At 34.1% G+C, this 17,781-nt stretch overlaps 4 protein-coding genes across 7 annotated transcripts; 3 read left to right on the top strand and 1 right to left on the bottom strand.

Moving 5' to 3' along the window:
- The first annotated feature begins 43 nt into the window (after positions 1-43).
- Positions 44-1,358, top strand: LOC123012415. Its single transcript, XM_044410304.1, has one exon. It carries the CDS (start codon positions 423-425, stop codon positions 1,122-1,124), a length of 702 nt encoding a protein of 233 aa, XP_044266239.1. The 5' UTR covers positions 44-422; the 3' UTR covers positions 1,125-1,358.
- A 113-nt stretch (positions 1,359-1,471) lies between these two features.
- On the top strand, positions 1,472-10,331 carry LOC123013198 (cohesin subunit SA-1). The gene is made up of 6 exons (XM_044411590.1): positions 1,472-2,216; positions 2,271-2,582; positions 5,809-7,050; positions 8,320-8,598; positions 8,652-9,570; positions 9,619-10,331. The coding sequence occupies exons 1-6, from the start codon at positions 1,791-1,793 to the stop codon at positions 9,810-9,812; spliced, it is 3,372 nt and encodes a 1,123-aa protein (XP_044267525.1). The 5' UTR covers positions 1,472-1,790; the 3' UTR covers positions 9,813-10,331.
- A 1,768-nt stretch (positions 10,332-12,099) lies between these two features.
- Positions 12,100-15,494, top strand: LOC123013558 (hyccin). Of its 2 annotated transcripts, XM_044412141.1 has the most exons (6): positions 12,100-12,481; positions 12,530-12,694; positions 12,741-13,036; positions 13,087-13,304; positions 13,349-13,489; positions 13,572-15,494. In XM_044412141.1, the coding sequence occupies exons 1-6, from the start codon at positions 12,326-12,328 to the stop codon at positions 13,835-13,837; spliced, it is 1,242 nt and encodes a 413-aa protein (XP_044268076.1). In that variant the 5' UTR covers positions 12,100-12,325; the 3' UTR covers positions 13,838-15,494. The 2 variants fall into 2 exon arrangements, with proteins under 2 accessions (XP_044268076.1, XP_044268074.1); XM_044412139.1 differs by having other exon boundaries at positions 12,100-12,694.
- On the bottom strand, positions 13,934-16,638 carry LOC123013560. 3 transcript variants are annotated; one of them, XM_044412144.1, is made up of 4 exons: positions 15,967-16,638; positions 15,754-15,881; positions 15,576-15,707; positions 13,934-15,527 (listed from the first exon to the last, which is right to left on the bottom strand). In XM_044412144.1, the coding sequence occupies exons 1-4, from the start codon at positions 15,977-15,979 to the stop codon at positions 15,447-15,449; spliced, it is 354 nt and encodes a 117-aa protein (XP_044268079.1). In that variant the 5' UTR covers positions 15,980-16,638; the 3' UTR covers positions 13,934-15,446. The 3 variants fall into 3 exon arrangements, with proteins under 3 accessions (XP_044268079.1, XP_044268080.1, XP_044268081.1); XM_044412145.1 differs by having other exon boundaries at positions 15,942-16,637; XM_044412146.1 differs by having other exon boundaries at positions 15,960-16,637.
- Positions 16,639-17,781: the final 1,143 nt, after the last annotated feature.

Here is a 17,781-nt window from a genome sequence, read left to right as displayed (position 1 = left end):
AACTATAATGCCAGCTAACTTCACACCAGTCCCACTTAAAAAATTGCAGGGAAATTTAGGCCCAAAATCGAAAGAACCTCAAATTTTTCCCTCACTTTCTATCCAAACTTGCGAGGTCTCAACTCATGTGATTTTCTTGAGTGAAATTTCAAAAGTTCAAAGGGCGTTAGCGATAATAATTACCTTTTAATTATCTGTATATTTATATTAACCATCAATCTATTATTAACCTCACAGTAGTTATTAACATTTTTAGGTTTAGTTAATATTAACCGATTTAAGTAGTAGAACTATTAATTTGTATGGTAAAGTAGTAACTAGTAATTGCTAATACTTAGTTGTACGTAATGAGTAGTTAGTAGGTAATATCATTTATTGTATTTCTTATTATTTTATGTAATAATTCTGTATCGATTCCAAAAATGGGCAAGAGCAAAGGAACGAAATGTGCAGTGAAAAATTGCACTTCAACTTTTTACGAAAGTAAAGTTAGTTTTTATAGATTTCCAGTGAACGATTTCTTCAGGTTGGAGAAATGGAAAGTTGCTTGTGGACGAGAGGAAATCATGCTGAAAAATCCTGCGGAACTTCACAATTTCAGGGTTTGTGGATTGCATTTTGACAAAAAATGCATCCAGAACCGTAGATTAACATCTACAGCAGTGCCTTCATTAAATTTGTTTCAAGAAATTTCCGTAAAACTCGACCACGATTATATCCAAAATGAAGACGAGATGTTTGTTGGGAGGTACATCGAGGTAGGGTCTCCAGCCACCAGTCTCCAGGGTTGTGAAATGGGCACTCAAACTGATTCGGAGATGATCCAGAGAAATCACGTTGGAACTCAGACTGAGTTTGAGCCTTCAAAATGGACAACCCAAACACAAACAGATAAAATACTTTTGAGGGGGACACCAAAGAAAAGGAAGTTGAAGACAAAAGTAAGGCCTAAAGAAGAACACGCGAAGAAGTTGACGAGGAATCTGGACACAACGAAATCATTGCAAGAAGACAAGAAACAGGAAAGAAATAACATGGAAGTTGTACTTCCTGGAGAAGAACAAAGTTTTTTTGAGGATGACATCAAGGTTGAGGAAACAGAGCTTCACCAAACAATTTTCTAGAAGAGGAAGATGAAGTATACCGCATAAGTTTTTGGTAGGTACAAAAAAAAAACAGTTATGTTAATGAAACGTTATTTTAACGTACATAAAAAACTGGTACAAGCAAGACAATTGCATAAGTCAAAAAATCACCAGTTTACATCGGGTAAATTTGGATTTTTTTACAAATAAAAGGTTATAAAAATTATGTCATTCGTCTGACATAAAAATGTAAAACGGGCCTTAGGCAACTAACCTCACTTTTGGTTTTTGTAATTTTTATCTTGATAGCTAGAGAAAAAGTGACAACAAATCAAAATAATTTATTGAACTTATATAAAAAACATGTATCGCTGGCCTTACTGTTTCGGAAAATCGACTTCAAAAATAAATTTTAACTAAAACTTTCAAATTTTAGTTTCAAACGTCAATCATAGTGAGTAATGACAATAAAGCGTGGCTTACATTGACATTTTTTGAACTGACAAATTGATGTTCAAAATTCCATGTCCGCCACTGTAGTAAACAAAAAAGTTTAGGGGATTCGGTTGTCAAAAGTCAAAATAGATTCCTACTATACCGGTAATAAAAATGTTTCGCGTCCCGCTCTAGCGTCTTTTTCCCGTGTTTAAATATTGTCCAGTTATTATTATTGTGATTGGATGTGATTAAATAAAACGCTTCAAAATGCAACGTCGTGGCGGTAAAAGAATCCGAATGGATGAGCCGCCCCCCGAATACGAAAACCCCATGACTCCCCAAGTTGAACCTGACGGTTATGGGGGCTACGGTCACCCAAGTTTATACGGCGTCGAGTACGCCGAACAGGCGGGAACATCATCATCAGACGGCATGTTTGAATCCCCCCCAACTCCCGGAATGCGTCGAATTACCAGATCTAAAGCACGGGGGCAAACAAACTTACCACCGCCTTCATACTCCCCAACTGGGGCTGGAGCTGCACCCCCTAAACCCCGTGGCAGGGGGCGCCCTCCCGGTCGGAAAAACACAGTTGAAGGGAGTTCCGAAGACGAGACTTCTTTGTACCATTACATCAAAAACAGCAAGGTTTCACTTACTAACATTGTGGATGAGTGGATTGAGAGTTACAAGGTGATTTTAAAAACTTTGTCAATTATTCAATTTATTGAAATTTTATCGTGTTAGGTCAATAGGGAGGCAGCTTTGATTGCATTGATGCAATTTTTTATAAATGCTGCAGGGTGTAAGGGAAGAATAACACAACAAATGCAAGCGACGATGGAACATGCAGCTATTATCAGGAGAATGACCGAGGAATTCGATGAGGAGTCAGGGGAGTACCCCCTTATTATGGCAGGACAAACATGGAAGAAGTTCAGGCAGAATTTTTGCGATTTTGTACAGACTTTGGTAAAACAGTGTCAGTACTCCATAATTTATGACCAGTTTTTAATGGACAACGTGATTTCATTACTCACGGGGCTATCAGATTCGCAGGTGAGACAAAATTTAAGTAAAGTTCATAGAAACCAAGAAGGATATTAATAGGCGGAGCCAATGCGTACTTGAGCAGTGGCGTAACACAAAACCATTCTGTGATAAAAAGAGAATTGTAGAGTTGCATTTTTTTTTCGTATATTCATTGACTGAGATATTGAATATAAAAAATTCATACATGCTCCACGATTATTTCAAATATGCGGTGATATTAATTTCTGTAGAAATAAAATATGAACAAACAGTAACGAATAGATTCGTTTATTAAAAATGTAAACATTAAAAAACAATTTTTGTATCAATTAATTTTAATTAATTTTTCAAAATTAACATTTATAAGATGCCCCTGTTAATAAGTAGGTATATTAAACATTTTTTAGTGGTTTTGTTTTCATACCTAGTCAATAAGATGTAAGAAGATGAACCCTCAAATTTTTACAAAAATTGTTGTTATGGGTTTAAATCAGAATTACAGGCGATTAATTTTTTATATAACTGATGGCCCTTAGTAATTTCAAATTGTCACTTCATACTCGTAAGTCAAAATGGAATTTTTTACTATAAAACTAATAAAATATATTTACTGTTCTTATAGTTAATGTTTATGTAATGGTAGGAAACCTACATTTTGATAACTATTTTAAAATTTAAAATTTGTTTTTTTCATTATACTACAATATAATGTATTATGTAATAAAAAATATAGGTACGTCTGCAGCTCAACTTGTACAGGGTGCTGCATTTTGGATGTCCGAATAGGGAATCTCCGAAACTAAGAGGTTTAGCCAAAAACGAGTGATACATTCTGGGGCTCATTTTTTTGAGAAAATAATATTGGTTAAAACCGCATCTCGCTATCGTCTTTTGTTTTCGACCTATAGACAAAAATTGACATTTTAGCGAAATCTAAAAAAATTCATATCTTCGTTATTATAGAAGACACAGATTTGAAATAAAGACATTATACAGGCACTTTTTTACATAGAATTTAATAATGTAGTTAACAATTTTTTTCAGTTGTTTGTTTAGTCGTAATAAAATAAACTTGTATTTTTTTTTTAATGGGAATCATAGATGGCTATGTCATTTTTAAAAGCTTGTTTTTTTCTTATCTGAAAAATATATATATTTGTAACAAATTATTATAATACATTTTTAGCAAAAAATAATCTTTGATTTTTGTTCGCAGTTGGCCATGAACAAATGTTGCATCTTCCAACTAAAAGGATTTAAACTATATTATATTCAACCAGTGTCACTAATGAAAGAGTTTTCTAAGTACTAAGTGATGAAAAAGATGCAAAATAAATTCTAAATCAACTTATTGGCGACTAATAACATTTCTTTGTTTTTAAACAAGCTATCATTACCATTGCAACTTCTTGTGATACATAGAGTGTTGTAAAAAAAGCCGCTTTAATTCTTCAATAAAATATATTTTATATGACACAAAAATGACGATATGGCTATTCAAATACCCAAATTCCGTCCTATGTGAAACGTTATACTACCTCCATCAAAATCAAAAAAATGTTTTTTGTAATTGTGTTGACTATTGACACATTTGTTTTTCCTATTTTTGGATTTTTTAAAAATATGTAATAATTTTGTTCTGAGGCGCTCGGATATTTGTTCAATGCTTCTACTGTATCGTATTTTTTAAATCTTTATAATTTTATCTATATTTTCATATATTTTACAGTTCACAAAACTCTTATTGATTATTATTTACATATTTGGAGTGAAATAGTTTTTCCATGACCAACTATTATCACACAAAATATGTATTTCACTTTTTAAGTATAGTTATAAAAAAATATTTTGTTACAAATATATATTTTTTAAATCAGAAAAAAAATAAGCTTTTCAAAATTTCCATAGCCGCCTATGATTCCCATTTAAAAAAATACAAGTTTATTTTATGACGGCTAAACGAACAACTGAAAAAAATTATTAACATTATTAAATTCTACGTAAAAAAGTGCCTGTATAATGAATTTATTTCAAATCTGTGTCTTCTATAATAACGAAGATATGAATTTTTTTAGATTTCGGTAAAATGTCAATTTTTGTCTGTAAGTCGAAAACAAAAGACGATAGCGGGATGCGGTTTTAACCAATATTATTTTCTCAAAAAATGAGCCCCAGAATGTATAACTCGTTTTTGGCTAAACCTCTTAGTTTCGGAGATTCCCCATTCGGTCATCCAAAATGCAGCACCCTGTACATTTGCAAACATCCAGGTGAAAATTTTACCTCTTGTTATATTACTCTAGACCGTTGAATATAAAGTTTTACACTGACTTCAAGCATCCACAAAGTAATTTTTTATTCAAACCATGGTCTTAAAAGAAATTTATGACTACTTTTGAATTTTTRAAGAAGGTTTTCACTTCTATTTGCTACTCTGTAGCAACTTCTGCTCATTTTTTCTTAAAAGACAGGTAACMTATTGTAGTTTTATTAAAAAWAATATTATTACTGCACTATTTGTCTCAAGTAATAAAAAAATCAATTGCTTTCTACATTTTTTATAAAGTATCTGAAATGAAAGCWGCGAATCAACCCTCATTTCTACTTAAACAGGTTCATTTTTAGTTTAAGATATCGCATGCCTTATTAATAAAATGAAAATTACGAGCGTGTTAAAATTTCTGATGTAACTGTATGAATTTTTATTAGACGATAGCGGGATGCGGTTTTAACCAATATTATTTTCTCAAAAAATGAGCCTCAGAATGTATAACTCGTTTTTATTTATTATTTATTTATTTATTTTTTTTTATGTATTTTATTTATTATTTATAATATATTATTATTATATATTATTAGCTAACCCTCTTAGTTTCGGAGATTCCCTATTCGGACATCCAAAAGGCAGCACCCTTGTGGTTTGGAAATGGACTTTATTTTAATAATAATTTGAACCTTGTTGAACAATTTCTAATACCTTTCTCAAATGGTTACTGAGTATTGCAATTTATAAAACAACAAATGCCTTAAAAATGTTATTTATTAATAAAGTAATAAAATATTTTCATTAGAGTATATGGATTATTTGTTTTCTTCAAATAAATAAGTGCGAATACTCGCCACTGCTCTCACCTGATATCAGAACTCTCCTATATTTATGAATGGATTCGACTAGTTTTCGTCTCTGCGCGTCGATATCCTTCTTGGTTTCTATGAACTCTAACTCAAATAAAAAAAATGTTTTTTACTTCAGGTCCGTGCGTTTAGACACACTGCAACTCTCGGTGCAATGAAACTGATGACGGCCTTAGTCGACGTTGCTTTAACAGTTTCCGTGAATCTGGACAACACACAACGCCAATACGAAGCTGAAAGACAAAAAACACGCGAGAAACGCGCCAGTGACCGTCTTGAAGCCCTCCTCGGTAAGCGACAAGAGTTGGAAGAGAATATGGACGAAATAAAGAACATGTTAACGTACATGTTTAAGTCGGTTTTTGTCCATCGTTATCGCGACACTTTACCCGAAATCCGCGCAATAGCAATGACGGAAATCGGCGTTTGGATGCACAAATTCCACGCGAATTTTCTCGACGACTCCTATTTAAAATACATAGGGTGGACCTTGCACGATAAAGTCGGCGAGGTGCGCTTGAGGTGTCTCCAGGCCCTCCAACCGCTCTACGCGAGTGAAGAGTTGAAAGGCAAGTTGGAGTTGTTTACCAATAAGTTCAAAGACAGGATTGTTGCAATGACTCTGGATAAGGAGTATGACGTGGCCGTGCAAGCTGTGCGACTTGTGATTTCCATCCTGAAACATCATCATGAAATTTTAACGGACAAAGATTGTGAACATGTGTACGAATTGGTTTATTCCTCACATCGAGCTGTGGCTCAAGCCGCTGGTGAATTTTTAAACGAGCGTCTTTTCCAACCGGGTGATGTGGACATTGGAAAAACCAAAAGGGGCAAACGGCGGTTGCCAAACACGCCGTTTATCCGAGATTTGGTCCAGTTTTTCATCGAGTCGGAGTTGCACGAACATGCGGCCTACTTAGTCGACTCTCTTATTGAATCAAACAGTATGATGAAAGATTGGGAATGCATGACTGACTTATTGCTGGAGGAACCGGGACCACAGGAGGAACCTCTAGATAATCGACAAGAGACGAGTTTGATTGAAATTATGGTGTGTTGTATAAAACAAGCTGCTACGGGGGAGGCTCCTGTAGGAAGGGGGCCCACGAGGAGGGTTTCGTCGTTGCGAGAAATGAAACAAGCTGGAGAGGATAAGCAAAAGTTGACGGAACATTTCATTGTGACTTTGCCACCGCTTTTGGATAAATATGCAGCCGATCCGGAGAAATTGGCCAATTTGTTGAGTATTCCGCAGTATTTTGATCTGGATTTGTATACTAGTGGCAGGCAAGAGGGTTCGTTGCAGTCGCTTTTGGTCAAGTTGAAGCACATCGCTCAGGTGCATCATGAGCCGGAAGTAAGTTCTTTTTAAAAAATTCATTTTGTCTAATTAATATATCGAGAGATCAAAAAAAATTGTAATCGAGTTATCCTTGGATCCGAAAACGTATGTCTGTGAAACGTCAAATAATCCAAAGATGACTCGATTACAAATTATCTTACCTACCTTTCTAAAACATGATAGCTTTAACGCTCTCAACCCGTGTAAAAATTAATTTAAAATTAAAAGCACTAAAAGTACAAAGTGGTTATAAAATAAAAAATGCTACTTTACGAAAATAGGGGTACCTACTTAAAAAATCGCCGTTTACTAAGCGTCCACTTCGAAAATAGACTTCAATTATAGACTTGTTTTTTTTCCAAAGTATTATTATTGGAAATTAGTTGAAACAATAAAAGTTTAATTAACAACAATTTATTATTAATTAATAAGTGACACTAATGACAGAACTAGAGCTTTCAAAAAAGTAGAGCGGCACAAATAAAGTTACATGCCAAAAAATTCCAAAGCTGGCTAGATGAAAATCATTTATAACCACTCTGTAGAAAACGGTAAAAGGAAGAGATACATTCAATAATAATTCTACAAAGTAGTAGAGTTTTATAGAGAAAAAAGGCTTAAAAGTGAAGAAATTTTAATTAAAAAAAAACCTTAACCAAGCGTGCGTTGGATTTCAATAATTCAATTTGACACTTCTGACAGTTGGTGACATTTCGCGTCAATATGGCTCACAGTCTTCAAGAAAATCAAACGAAAATGATAGAAAAACGAAAGTATACGTTACTAGTGATTTGAAAAAGGCAAAATGGTGACGTAAATAATCTTTGTGCAAAGACCGGTGTTGTTTTTTTTTTGTGCGAGTTGCTGCGAATACCGTATCGAAAGAACTTTTTTAGCACATTTCCCCAATTTCCAGAGGTAGGTAATCAATCGTGAACTTTTTTTTAATTGAGATTTAAAAATTATTTCAGTGTTTTGAAAAACATTTAATTATCGCGCATGCGCGCGGTTGCCAAATCTGGTTTCAAAATTTGTGTCTCTTATTGCAAAACCAAATAATGAAAAGACGGTGATAAAAATGATTTAAAAGTACGAAAAGGAGATGCGTGGACGTATGAAAATATAAGGTCTATTTTTCTATTTAAAGAAAATCTAAAAAAAGGTTAGGGAAGTTTCCAAGTCAGACGTTTCCAAAATAATACATGCCAACAAATATTCCTGGAAAGTACAGTTTTAAATGGATAAAACTTTTGCCCAACTATAACTAGTTTTTATTACTTGTAGGTGTTGGAAACCCTGGCAAAGACCCTCGAAATCCTCTGCACCGAAGGCCACTCAATTTACACTCGTTGCGACGTCGCAAGATCAACAATCGTCGACATGATCGTGGTCTCCTACAAGGAGGCAATCGATGATTGGCGCAATTTATTACTAGGAGAGGAAACGCCAAATGCGGACGAAATTTTCAACGTTGTCAGTTCATTGAAAAAGGTGTCAATGTTTTACGCTTGTCACAACTTGAATCAGTGGAATTTGTGGTCAACTCTTTTCCAAGACGTCAAAGTAATATTTTTTATCATAATCATATTTCGTCATATTATTTTAACTAATTTTAGGATTCCGAGAGTGTGCTCCCACCTGACGCTCTGAAATACAGCCTCAGTGCGTGTTTCTACTGTCTCTTGTGGGGTTTGAGGGGGTTGGAGATCCAGTTTGAGGGCGGAGGCTTGACTGCAGCCGCAATTCAAGAGATGCGCCAACGTTTAGACGAGTTTATTGAAGCAGCACAGGTTTTAATTAGGTGTTCTCCGCATCATAGCATCAAAGAAGAGGCCTATGTGTGTCTGTGCGATTTGTTGATTGTTTTTAGTGAACAATTGTCAAGTACGGCAAATTCTTTGGCCGAATTGACCTGTCAACCAGATAGAAACCTTCAATCGCTTTTGAACGAATTTGTCCAGTCTTATGTTTTCGTTCCGGAACAAAATGCAGAACATGACGAACACAGAATCGAGGAGTTGCACAAACGGAGAAATTTCCTAGCTGCGTATTGTAAACTAATCGTTTATAATATAATGCCGACTAAGACCGCTGCAGATATTTTCAAACATTACGTCAAGTATTACAACGAATACGGGGATATTATTAAAGCGACCTTAAGCAAAGCACGCGAAATTAATAAAGTTAACTGCGCCTTAACCATGTGTTTGAGTCTGAATATGATTTTCCATGAAGTACAAAAATTGTCAACGGGGAAAAGCACGAGACAGAATGAGGAATTTTTCGCATTGAAAGAATTGGCAAAACGATTCGCGCTTTCGTTTGGTTTAGATGCCGTTAAGAATCGAGAAGCAATAACGGCCTTGCATCGGGCAGGGATTTTGTTTGCTGTGACTGGGGCTGATCAACCAGATGATCCCACTGGCCCACCACCGAATTTACCATTTTTGGAAATTTTGACTGAGTTTACTAATAAATTGCTGAAGCAGGATAAAAGAGTGGTTTTGACGTTCTTAGATCGTAGAATAACTACAGGTTTGTTTTAGTTAATAAAACGATTTGTTTTGTAAATGTTTATTTCAGGAATGCCTAGTAGTAGAGGTGAAGATTGGCAGCCGTTGTTGCTTTATCGGAATTCTTTGCTGCATGGTGAGTCTGATGCTCTTCCAGTTACGAGTAAAAGGGCTTATGGGAGGAAGAGGAAAGATCCTGAATCGGATCATGAACAAGATGAAGTCCTTTCTGATCAGGAATTTCCGGGAAATCTCTATGGATAAGTTGTATTAGTTTAATTATTTAAGTTATTTTTTACAAGCGGAATTTCTAGTAAGTGGTTTTGTTTGACTCTTTGATTCCTTACTGTCCCGATAAGTAATCAAGGTGTAAACTTACTTGTGCACGTTTTTATTTTGTTTCTCTTGTAAATATTTAGTAATTTAATTTATGATGTTCTAACGAAATAATTTAATTATAGTAAAGACAATATGTGTAGATTTTACAATTTTTGGTTAATATCTTTTTTTAAGTTTGTTTTGCCAAATCCTAAAATTTTTACTTATTACTTTTTTATACAGGGTGTCCCAAAAAATGTATTAACGGGGCACTACGTGGTAGTATATATCACCGGGAGGTAAAGAAAATATTTAAAATATTCTGTACAAAAATTGGGACATCCCGTATACGAAATAAGTTAACAAGATGATAATAATGATTACAGCTTTATTTGGCTATAATTGTTGCTATCATAATAGGTTGAATACATGTGTACTTTTTTTTAATAAAAAACTTTTAAAATAGATGGGTTTTTATAAACACTTTCCTTGGTTATTAGTGTTAAGTTTGTTGTTGCTCCCTAGAGCATTGCAAATACATATTTTAATCTTTTTATGTAATTTGCCTCCATTTCTCTAGTAGACATATTAAAAAATTACAAAAAATAGTATAAAAAACTGGCTTGAAGCGCCACTCGTTTTTTAAACTTGAATTCGTGCTTCAGGGTTGATCTTACTTGTTTTCAAGCTGTTATGAAACAGTTGATATAGTTTTCTATGGGGTCCTAATATTCTTTATTTTTTTGTTTTTTTTTTATCAACAATAACTTTCTGTAACTGTTGAGCAACATGGACTATAGTTATGGGTAAGTAATGTGGAAATTTTAATTAATGATGGGTTTATGTTGCACACTAGATATATTATTTTCAATTTACGCCAATTATTGCAATTATTTTTTGCTTGTATTAAAAAGTTCCAGTTTTATCATATCTTTTTAGTGGTGTCGAAACATTACCTGCACTAACACATGAACTTTGTTCAATCCAAAGCAAAATGTCCAAAACTAACATTGGAGATGGTGAAGCCACGATTTATTTTGCCAATAATTGCAAAACATTATACAGGGTGAATATAAAGTATGGAACCAAGCGGTTTTATTTTTAATCATTTGCTTCCAGCAAATAATAATTAATATAAATTAAAGTAATATAAAAAATGTGATCGTATTTTCAGAACGAAATTTTGTTTTGTTTTTGAGTTATGCGATTTTTTTTGTCAAAATTTGCAATTTATGCAATTTTTTTTTGAAAAAATTAAATATAAAGCGGATAGTTGTAATCCTTAGAGTATAGCTTTTATGAGAAAAATGATTTTATAGTGGGTTGCCATTTAAAAAAATATTTTTTTTTGTGGAACTCAAAAACAAAAGGAAATTTCGAAAATTTTTATTCTTGTTAAATTATCACATTTTTATAGTACTTTATCACTCATCAATTAGTTTTTTCAAAAAATAAATAACTTAAGCAAAAAATGTTTGGTTCCATACTTTTTATTCACCTGGTATGTATATGGAAGAAATGTATTTTAAAGTTTTATAGTCGAGAACAGGCTGAAGTCTTCAAATCCAAGAAGCCACCTATTATAAGACCGGAGGACCATAATTCGACTGAAGAGTAAGAAAGACTACTTTAAACTCAGTTATTTCTGGCAGTTTGGATACAGATTTCGATGATTCCGGCAATGAAAAAACCGAAGCAGTTATATAAGTCATTCAACTCAGATAATCCATCGGATGAGTAAGGAGTAAAGACTCATCTATAAGGATCGGAAGTAATAAAATTTGTCCAGTTGCTACCTACTTAGGAGTGTTTTTTATATTTTTTGTATTGAAGAAGCGGCGATTCTGGTAGTCTGGTAGAGCAACATAAATGCGAAAACATATAAATAAAACTAATATGTATTTAATACTCAGCGGTCTTTGAATGAATTATTTATTAAATAAATTGATTTAGTTTTGTGACTTTCGGTTTTTCAAATCGTGTAGGTATGATATTGAAAAATCGACTTCGACAAGGCAGTTAATATTTTATAAATTGTCTATTCTTGGAAATGTAAATAATAAATCGCACGATTTAATCGTTTTACGATTTGTGTAAGTGAATTTCGGGGAGGCAACGCCAAATAAACCTCGAAAAATGTTTCGGACAATGGTATGATTTTTCAAATTTCATTCAAAGTAGGCAACACACATTTTATGTTGGTAATAATGGTCACCAACAACATAATCAAAATTCACTACATCCATAAATCACCCTTTTTGACAAGTTTGTTTTAGTCCATTCGATTTGTTATTTTTAAGCATTATTGGGCCAAATAGTGATAAGATGTACTTAAATAAGCAGTCGCATTAGTGTATTCATAAGCGTATTTAACCGGATTCAATGACATAGATTTCGAAAACTAACCTCAAAGTTACAACCCCTTAATTTTCTTATCGTAACAAATACAGGAGACAATAATGGCAGATATTCTCGTTTTGGATTGGATGGAGGAGTTCGAGTCGCTCACTGAAAGCGAAATCCACACTTATTCATCAGAACAAGAACATAATCACGAAGTTATGGTCGCACTTTATGACATTTTGACAGAACCCTATAGGTATAAGGGGCAAAATGTATGCATTATTGTGTTTTTTACCTTTTTTTTAATAAATTTGTTTCAGCTGGTTGACGGTATTTGCCAACAGTTGTTAGATTTTTACAGATCAGGTGAAGAACAACTGAAGAAGTTCACACTGCAGTATATTCCAACTTTAGTATTTTTGCATTTAACTGAAAAAACGTATACTTCGGTACAAACACTTTTAGTTAGTTTATACAATTTGGAGGTATTTTTATCGACAAGTTTGGTCATTGTTATAGTGTACTTTGCAGGTGATAGATTCTAAAGGCCAGCCCCGGACACTTTCATTTAGAGTCCCAAGCATAGCTCAGTCGTCAATTTATCACGATTCTAACAATTTGGAACCGGCTTTTATAGCCGAGAATTCGTTGCGACGGTGGGAAGAATGCAACAGTAAATTAGTCAGTTGGGGGCCTCTGCCCCAAGTCGAATGTTTGAATGCTCAGAATCGTCAACGTGTTATCACCGCACTTGTGTTCCTATATAACCAACAACTAGCTAGTGTAATAACCCAGGGTATTGAACACACTTGTAGGGGGATATCTAGGTAATTGCCCTTTCCCTCATCGAGTTAAAGATTAAACTTATTGTATGTAGATTAGTTTCACAAGGATTTTCTTCCAATGATAGTGCAAGAAGTTCAATAAATAGTGATTGTAGTTATAGCCAAGGTATAGCTCCTCGCATTCCCGTCTCTAGTCCGTTACTTTTAGAACTACTTCACATAGTGTATCACGGGGCTGAGAAGGGTGTCAGTGGGGCGATCCAAGCCCTTCATGACATCACCCAACGGGCAAAATACGAGGCATTTGCCGGTGAGTGCAAATCGATCATTATTTCGAATAATCGTAATTTTCAGACGTGTTGTTGTCTGCAAACGCGATCAAAAATTTGATCCAACGCTCGTCGTCCGTCTCTGTGACCCCTCGACCTTCCCACAGTCACAGCATTTCGAAATCAATGATCACAAACGCCTCATTTCGAACTAAGAAACTACCTGGTATGTATGAAGATAATTTGCTTTATTTCAATGGCATGATTTGATCGAAATATATGGACTTTGCATTGGTGATTATGTGCAGATGATATACCAATCCAGGATGAGCACCAGACGGAGGCTCCTTTAGATTCTATAACCGAGGAGCAGGAAGAGGCCGATAAAAGCAAGCCGAGAGGGTCAGTTAGCGCACTCAAGCATTTGCCTAAATTGCCCGGCTTAGGGAAAAAACACAAAGCGAAGAATCCACAAAGTGGGGATCAAGTTGAAATGCAGAATGCGGGGGGAGAGTCAGCAGCGGAGTCACCTTCCACAGACTTTAACCATGCTGTGCACGTCAGTGCGGTTTAAGAAACAACAGAGTTTTTAAATTGATTTATTTTTTCTAACAAGGTATACAATGAAGTTGATATAGGTGTTGTTTAGCTTAGGGCGTACTAATCAACCAAATATATTTTTTAAAGTATGAATGTCACAAGGGAGGCATTTGTTGGGGGTTTCATGCACCAAAGAGGACTTGACACAAGCAATAGTTTCGGAGAGTAGGTGTTAGCGAATTTACTTAATTCTAGCATTTTCAATAGCATAAATGATATTTTATTTTCTTAAATATTCGGGTTGGAAATTTTATTTTTATTTATTGATTAAACATGACGAAATGTTTTTTTATAGGTACAATAACTTTTTACTAGTTAACTTATAAGTTTTTACACGAAATACTTATTTGATGTGTTATCTATGTTATCAGTTGTTTTGTTGGTTACCAGTTTTTTTAGGTGTTGATTAGAGATTTTGAAGAGGACAAATTTTTATTAACGTTGGTTGGAGTTAAACTGTGGTGTGAGGAATGTTTCAAGTGAACTGCGTCAAAATTTAATTAAAAAAACACCATTAAAACCTACATGTTACTATAAGAGGTCTAGATAAGTAGTAAAAAAAGTTACGGAAGTGTAATTCAAATGTTGCATTACTTGAAAAAACGTCGATCGTGTTTTCATTTACATTTTTGTTATTGTGATAAGTCGTAATTTGTTTTGCAAATCGGAATTTGTCACGTTATGTGTAATTATTTTACTTACACTATTTAGTGATGCTAAATATCGTAATGAAATTTTTATCGACGTTTTTTATATTTGTGGAAGTAAACAAATAAGATAGCATTAAAAGTCTTATCTTAATTGAAGTGAAAGTAAAAATGTTGTCCTTTGACTGTATTCCAATCGTGAAAGTTCCAACTGTATGTTTGGAGAATTCACAAACACGTTAATTGCGAAAATCGTTACGGTGGAATGCGACCACTGAGGAAGTTTATCATAACAAATAACGGTAAAGTGCTATTGAACACTGATTTCAGCAAATAATTGCTGTTTCACGAGAGACCTTTTATAGTAACACATTAAAAAATATAACTAAAATTTTTTGTCTGCGTAAATTGTTCATTCCACATCTGTTATAAACTGTCAGGTAATAGTTTCATTAATTTTCATTACGTACATAGTGGTATCTTAGTACTCGGTGACTAACGTTGAAGTAAACGATTTGTGAATAATTGCCTTCAAATAGTAATCCAAACGTGGTTACAATTCATTAATAATATTGTTGCAACGAGCAATAAAAGAGATCAGTTTTTATGTTTGTTGTAAAATATAGTATTAAAAAACGGGTTAAATCCTGATTTAAAATTGACGACTGGTTAATGTATGCGAAAAACCATTATGTATTATCTTTTTATTAGTCTTTCACATCTCATACTAAAAGTGTATAACTTGTTCCGTATCAGGAGGGTTTCTAACTAGAAGGGTGTTAGGAAAAATGTCGGATACAAATACGCAAAGCAATATATTTTAGTGTTTTGATTTGGAGATGCGTTCATTTGCGTGCCCTTTTAGTGGGAAGCTCTGTCATGTCAACTGTAAAATATAAATGTTGTATTGTTACAATTATATTGATGTTAGCCAGGTCATGGGCGAGATCTGTTGTATCGTTGAATAAAACAGCCTTTAAATGAGTTCAGTCTTACATCAACTTCTCCTTCTTCCAACTGAAACACACTTTTGTGTTAAGTGAGAGAAAAAAGTGACATGTTTACCTGATCGGCCTGGTACAAGTCACGGTAACAAGAAGGAGAGACACACTGTCGTATACATAGAACTTTGGAAACGCCTGTTCTACCCAAACAGCCCCTTTCGCACGCGGCCTCCACCTCCCTGAACATCACCTCCTGGAATTGTGCTATTACAAAATTGGTGATTTTGGTTGGGATTTACATTTTTGTTGGTCTCTTTGTATGGAAATTCGGGGAAGGTGTAAGTCACTTTCTGTGCAAAACCCAAACTTATTACAACCGTTGTAAACAATGCAATGATCATGTCAGGTCTTTTTTGGGAAATTTGCCCTGAAACAAATCAATATAGAAATTTGAAAGGGTGATTCTGCGCGCGCATTTTATTTTTACGTCTATCTCTCTCTAAACCTGATACCTGTCGTCTTCATTTCTTTCTAACAACAAATTCTCCATCGCTCTCGATCAATTATTTGTGTCGTACATCGCGCCAACCACTTGCTGATTCGAGTGATGCCAACGCGAAAATTGTGATCCGAATCAATCAGAATCATTTCGAAAACAGTCAATCAAAGCAGCAATTATTCGCCAAGGTAAGTGACAGATCGATTGTCGATTGTTTCAGAACAAAGCATGCTGTGACGGTTAGTAACCTTCTGTCAAACTCGTCAATTGTTTGCGTTAGATAGCTTTGATTTCTTCACATAAACCGGGGTGGAATTTCACAGTTATGAAATTTTGGCGTTATTTAACCCATCAAACCGGTTGTGGTCACTTTCCAGTTCTTTCTTCTTGGCGCACCTGTAGCATTGGATGCCGCCGAATGAATAACACTATTGTTTACTTGCGTGTACGGAGATAATATCCCGCATTTTGTAAAATATTAACACCTATTTGTGTTCGGTTATCACTTTTATGGGGAATTAATGTTTGTTGTCTTGAAGTAGGCGTCGATGTAAACAAAACTTCAAATTTGCTTTACTTTGACAAGCGCCTACTTGAACAATTCCACTAATTGCTGTGATTGGATTGTCTGAGGTCGCCTCATTTTTGTTTTCATGGCCGTTTTGAAATTTTATTATAGTTTGGTGTTAATAATGATCAACAAAATTGTTGTTGGGAGATTTTATCCAAATTATTTGGAACGGCTAAGAGCTGAAATTAATGCAGAATGGGAACAACTTAATGAATGCATTTGGGTATGATACGATTTAACGAAATGTCGCTCATTTTTCTTCATATGCACGTTGCGGAAACAGGAGATAAAAGTTTTTCCAATTTTTTAAGTATATTGTGTAAGTTGTGTTTATTGTCCTTTTTGTAAATGAAAATGCTACACCTTAGTAAAAGTTTTGATTTTCCGCAGGAAATTTTCGCGCAACGGAAATGATGCAAACTTCCTAGAATTACAAATTTAAAATAATAATTACTAATAATCTCCTATTGCATATTGTAAGAAAAATCTGCAACCATCCATGCACATTGCAATTATTGAGACTGGTGATTTCCACCGATGGAAGCATTAAAATCACCAAAAATAAACAGATTTTTTATATTTATACGTCTTCTATGGTAGAATCACCCCTGATTTAATGATAATATTGAAATCTTTCGTTTATTTTTGTTAATTTTAATATGGTTTTTGATAACATTCAAAAAGTCCAGTCTTGCGCCGATTTTTGCCAATTCAACGGGTATTTACATAACAAGGCTCAAAAGTTGATTTTTTTTGCTCACAAAATGGAGTTTTGCCATAACCACATGAATATAAATACATATAACTTTAGTGATTTTTTCTTTAAATTGTGTAAAAAAACATTGCATTCAACATGCACACTTTACGGACTATCTAAATAATTAGTTTTACAAACTAAGAGTTTTTCAATTAATGACAAGAGTCATTTACGGACTATTTTGGGTTACTAAATACGGACGATTTCAGAAAAAAAGGTTTTTATGGACCAAAAAGAAGTTCCTTGTCTAGGCGAAATAACGGTGAATGTTTTTTTTTTACATTTTAGTAGATGCTCTGCATAAATAATGGTCAATGTTACAATTATTTTTTTAACTGTAAACGCCAGAAGCTGAAGTCGCGATAATAAGATAGAAGTCTTAATAATGACACAGTTGAGTACTGCTTAGAACACCATTAAAAAGTATATTAGATACATATCTAACAGCTTTACATACAATCATACAAACAAAAGTATGTTAACGGAAATAAAATTGCAGT

This window comes from Tribolium madens, unplaced genomic scaffold (genome assembly GCF_015345945.1).
Source record: "Tribolium madens isolate multiple individuals breed KSU strain unplaced genomic scaffold, Tmad_KSU_1.1 Scaffold_96;HRSCAF=242;Tcas5.2_LG5, whole genome shotgun sequence".
Taxonomy (NCBI): Eukaryota; Metazoa; Arthropoda; class Insecta; order Coleoptera; family Tenebrionidae; genus Tribolium; species Tribolium madens.
Note: the sequence above shows the minus strand (reverse complement) of the source record. Positions and strands in the feature narration are given on the sequence as shown.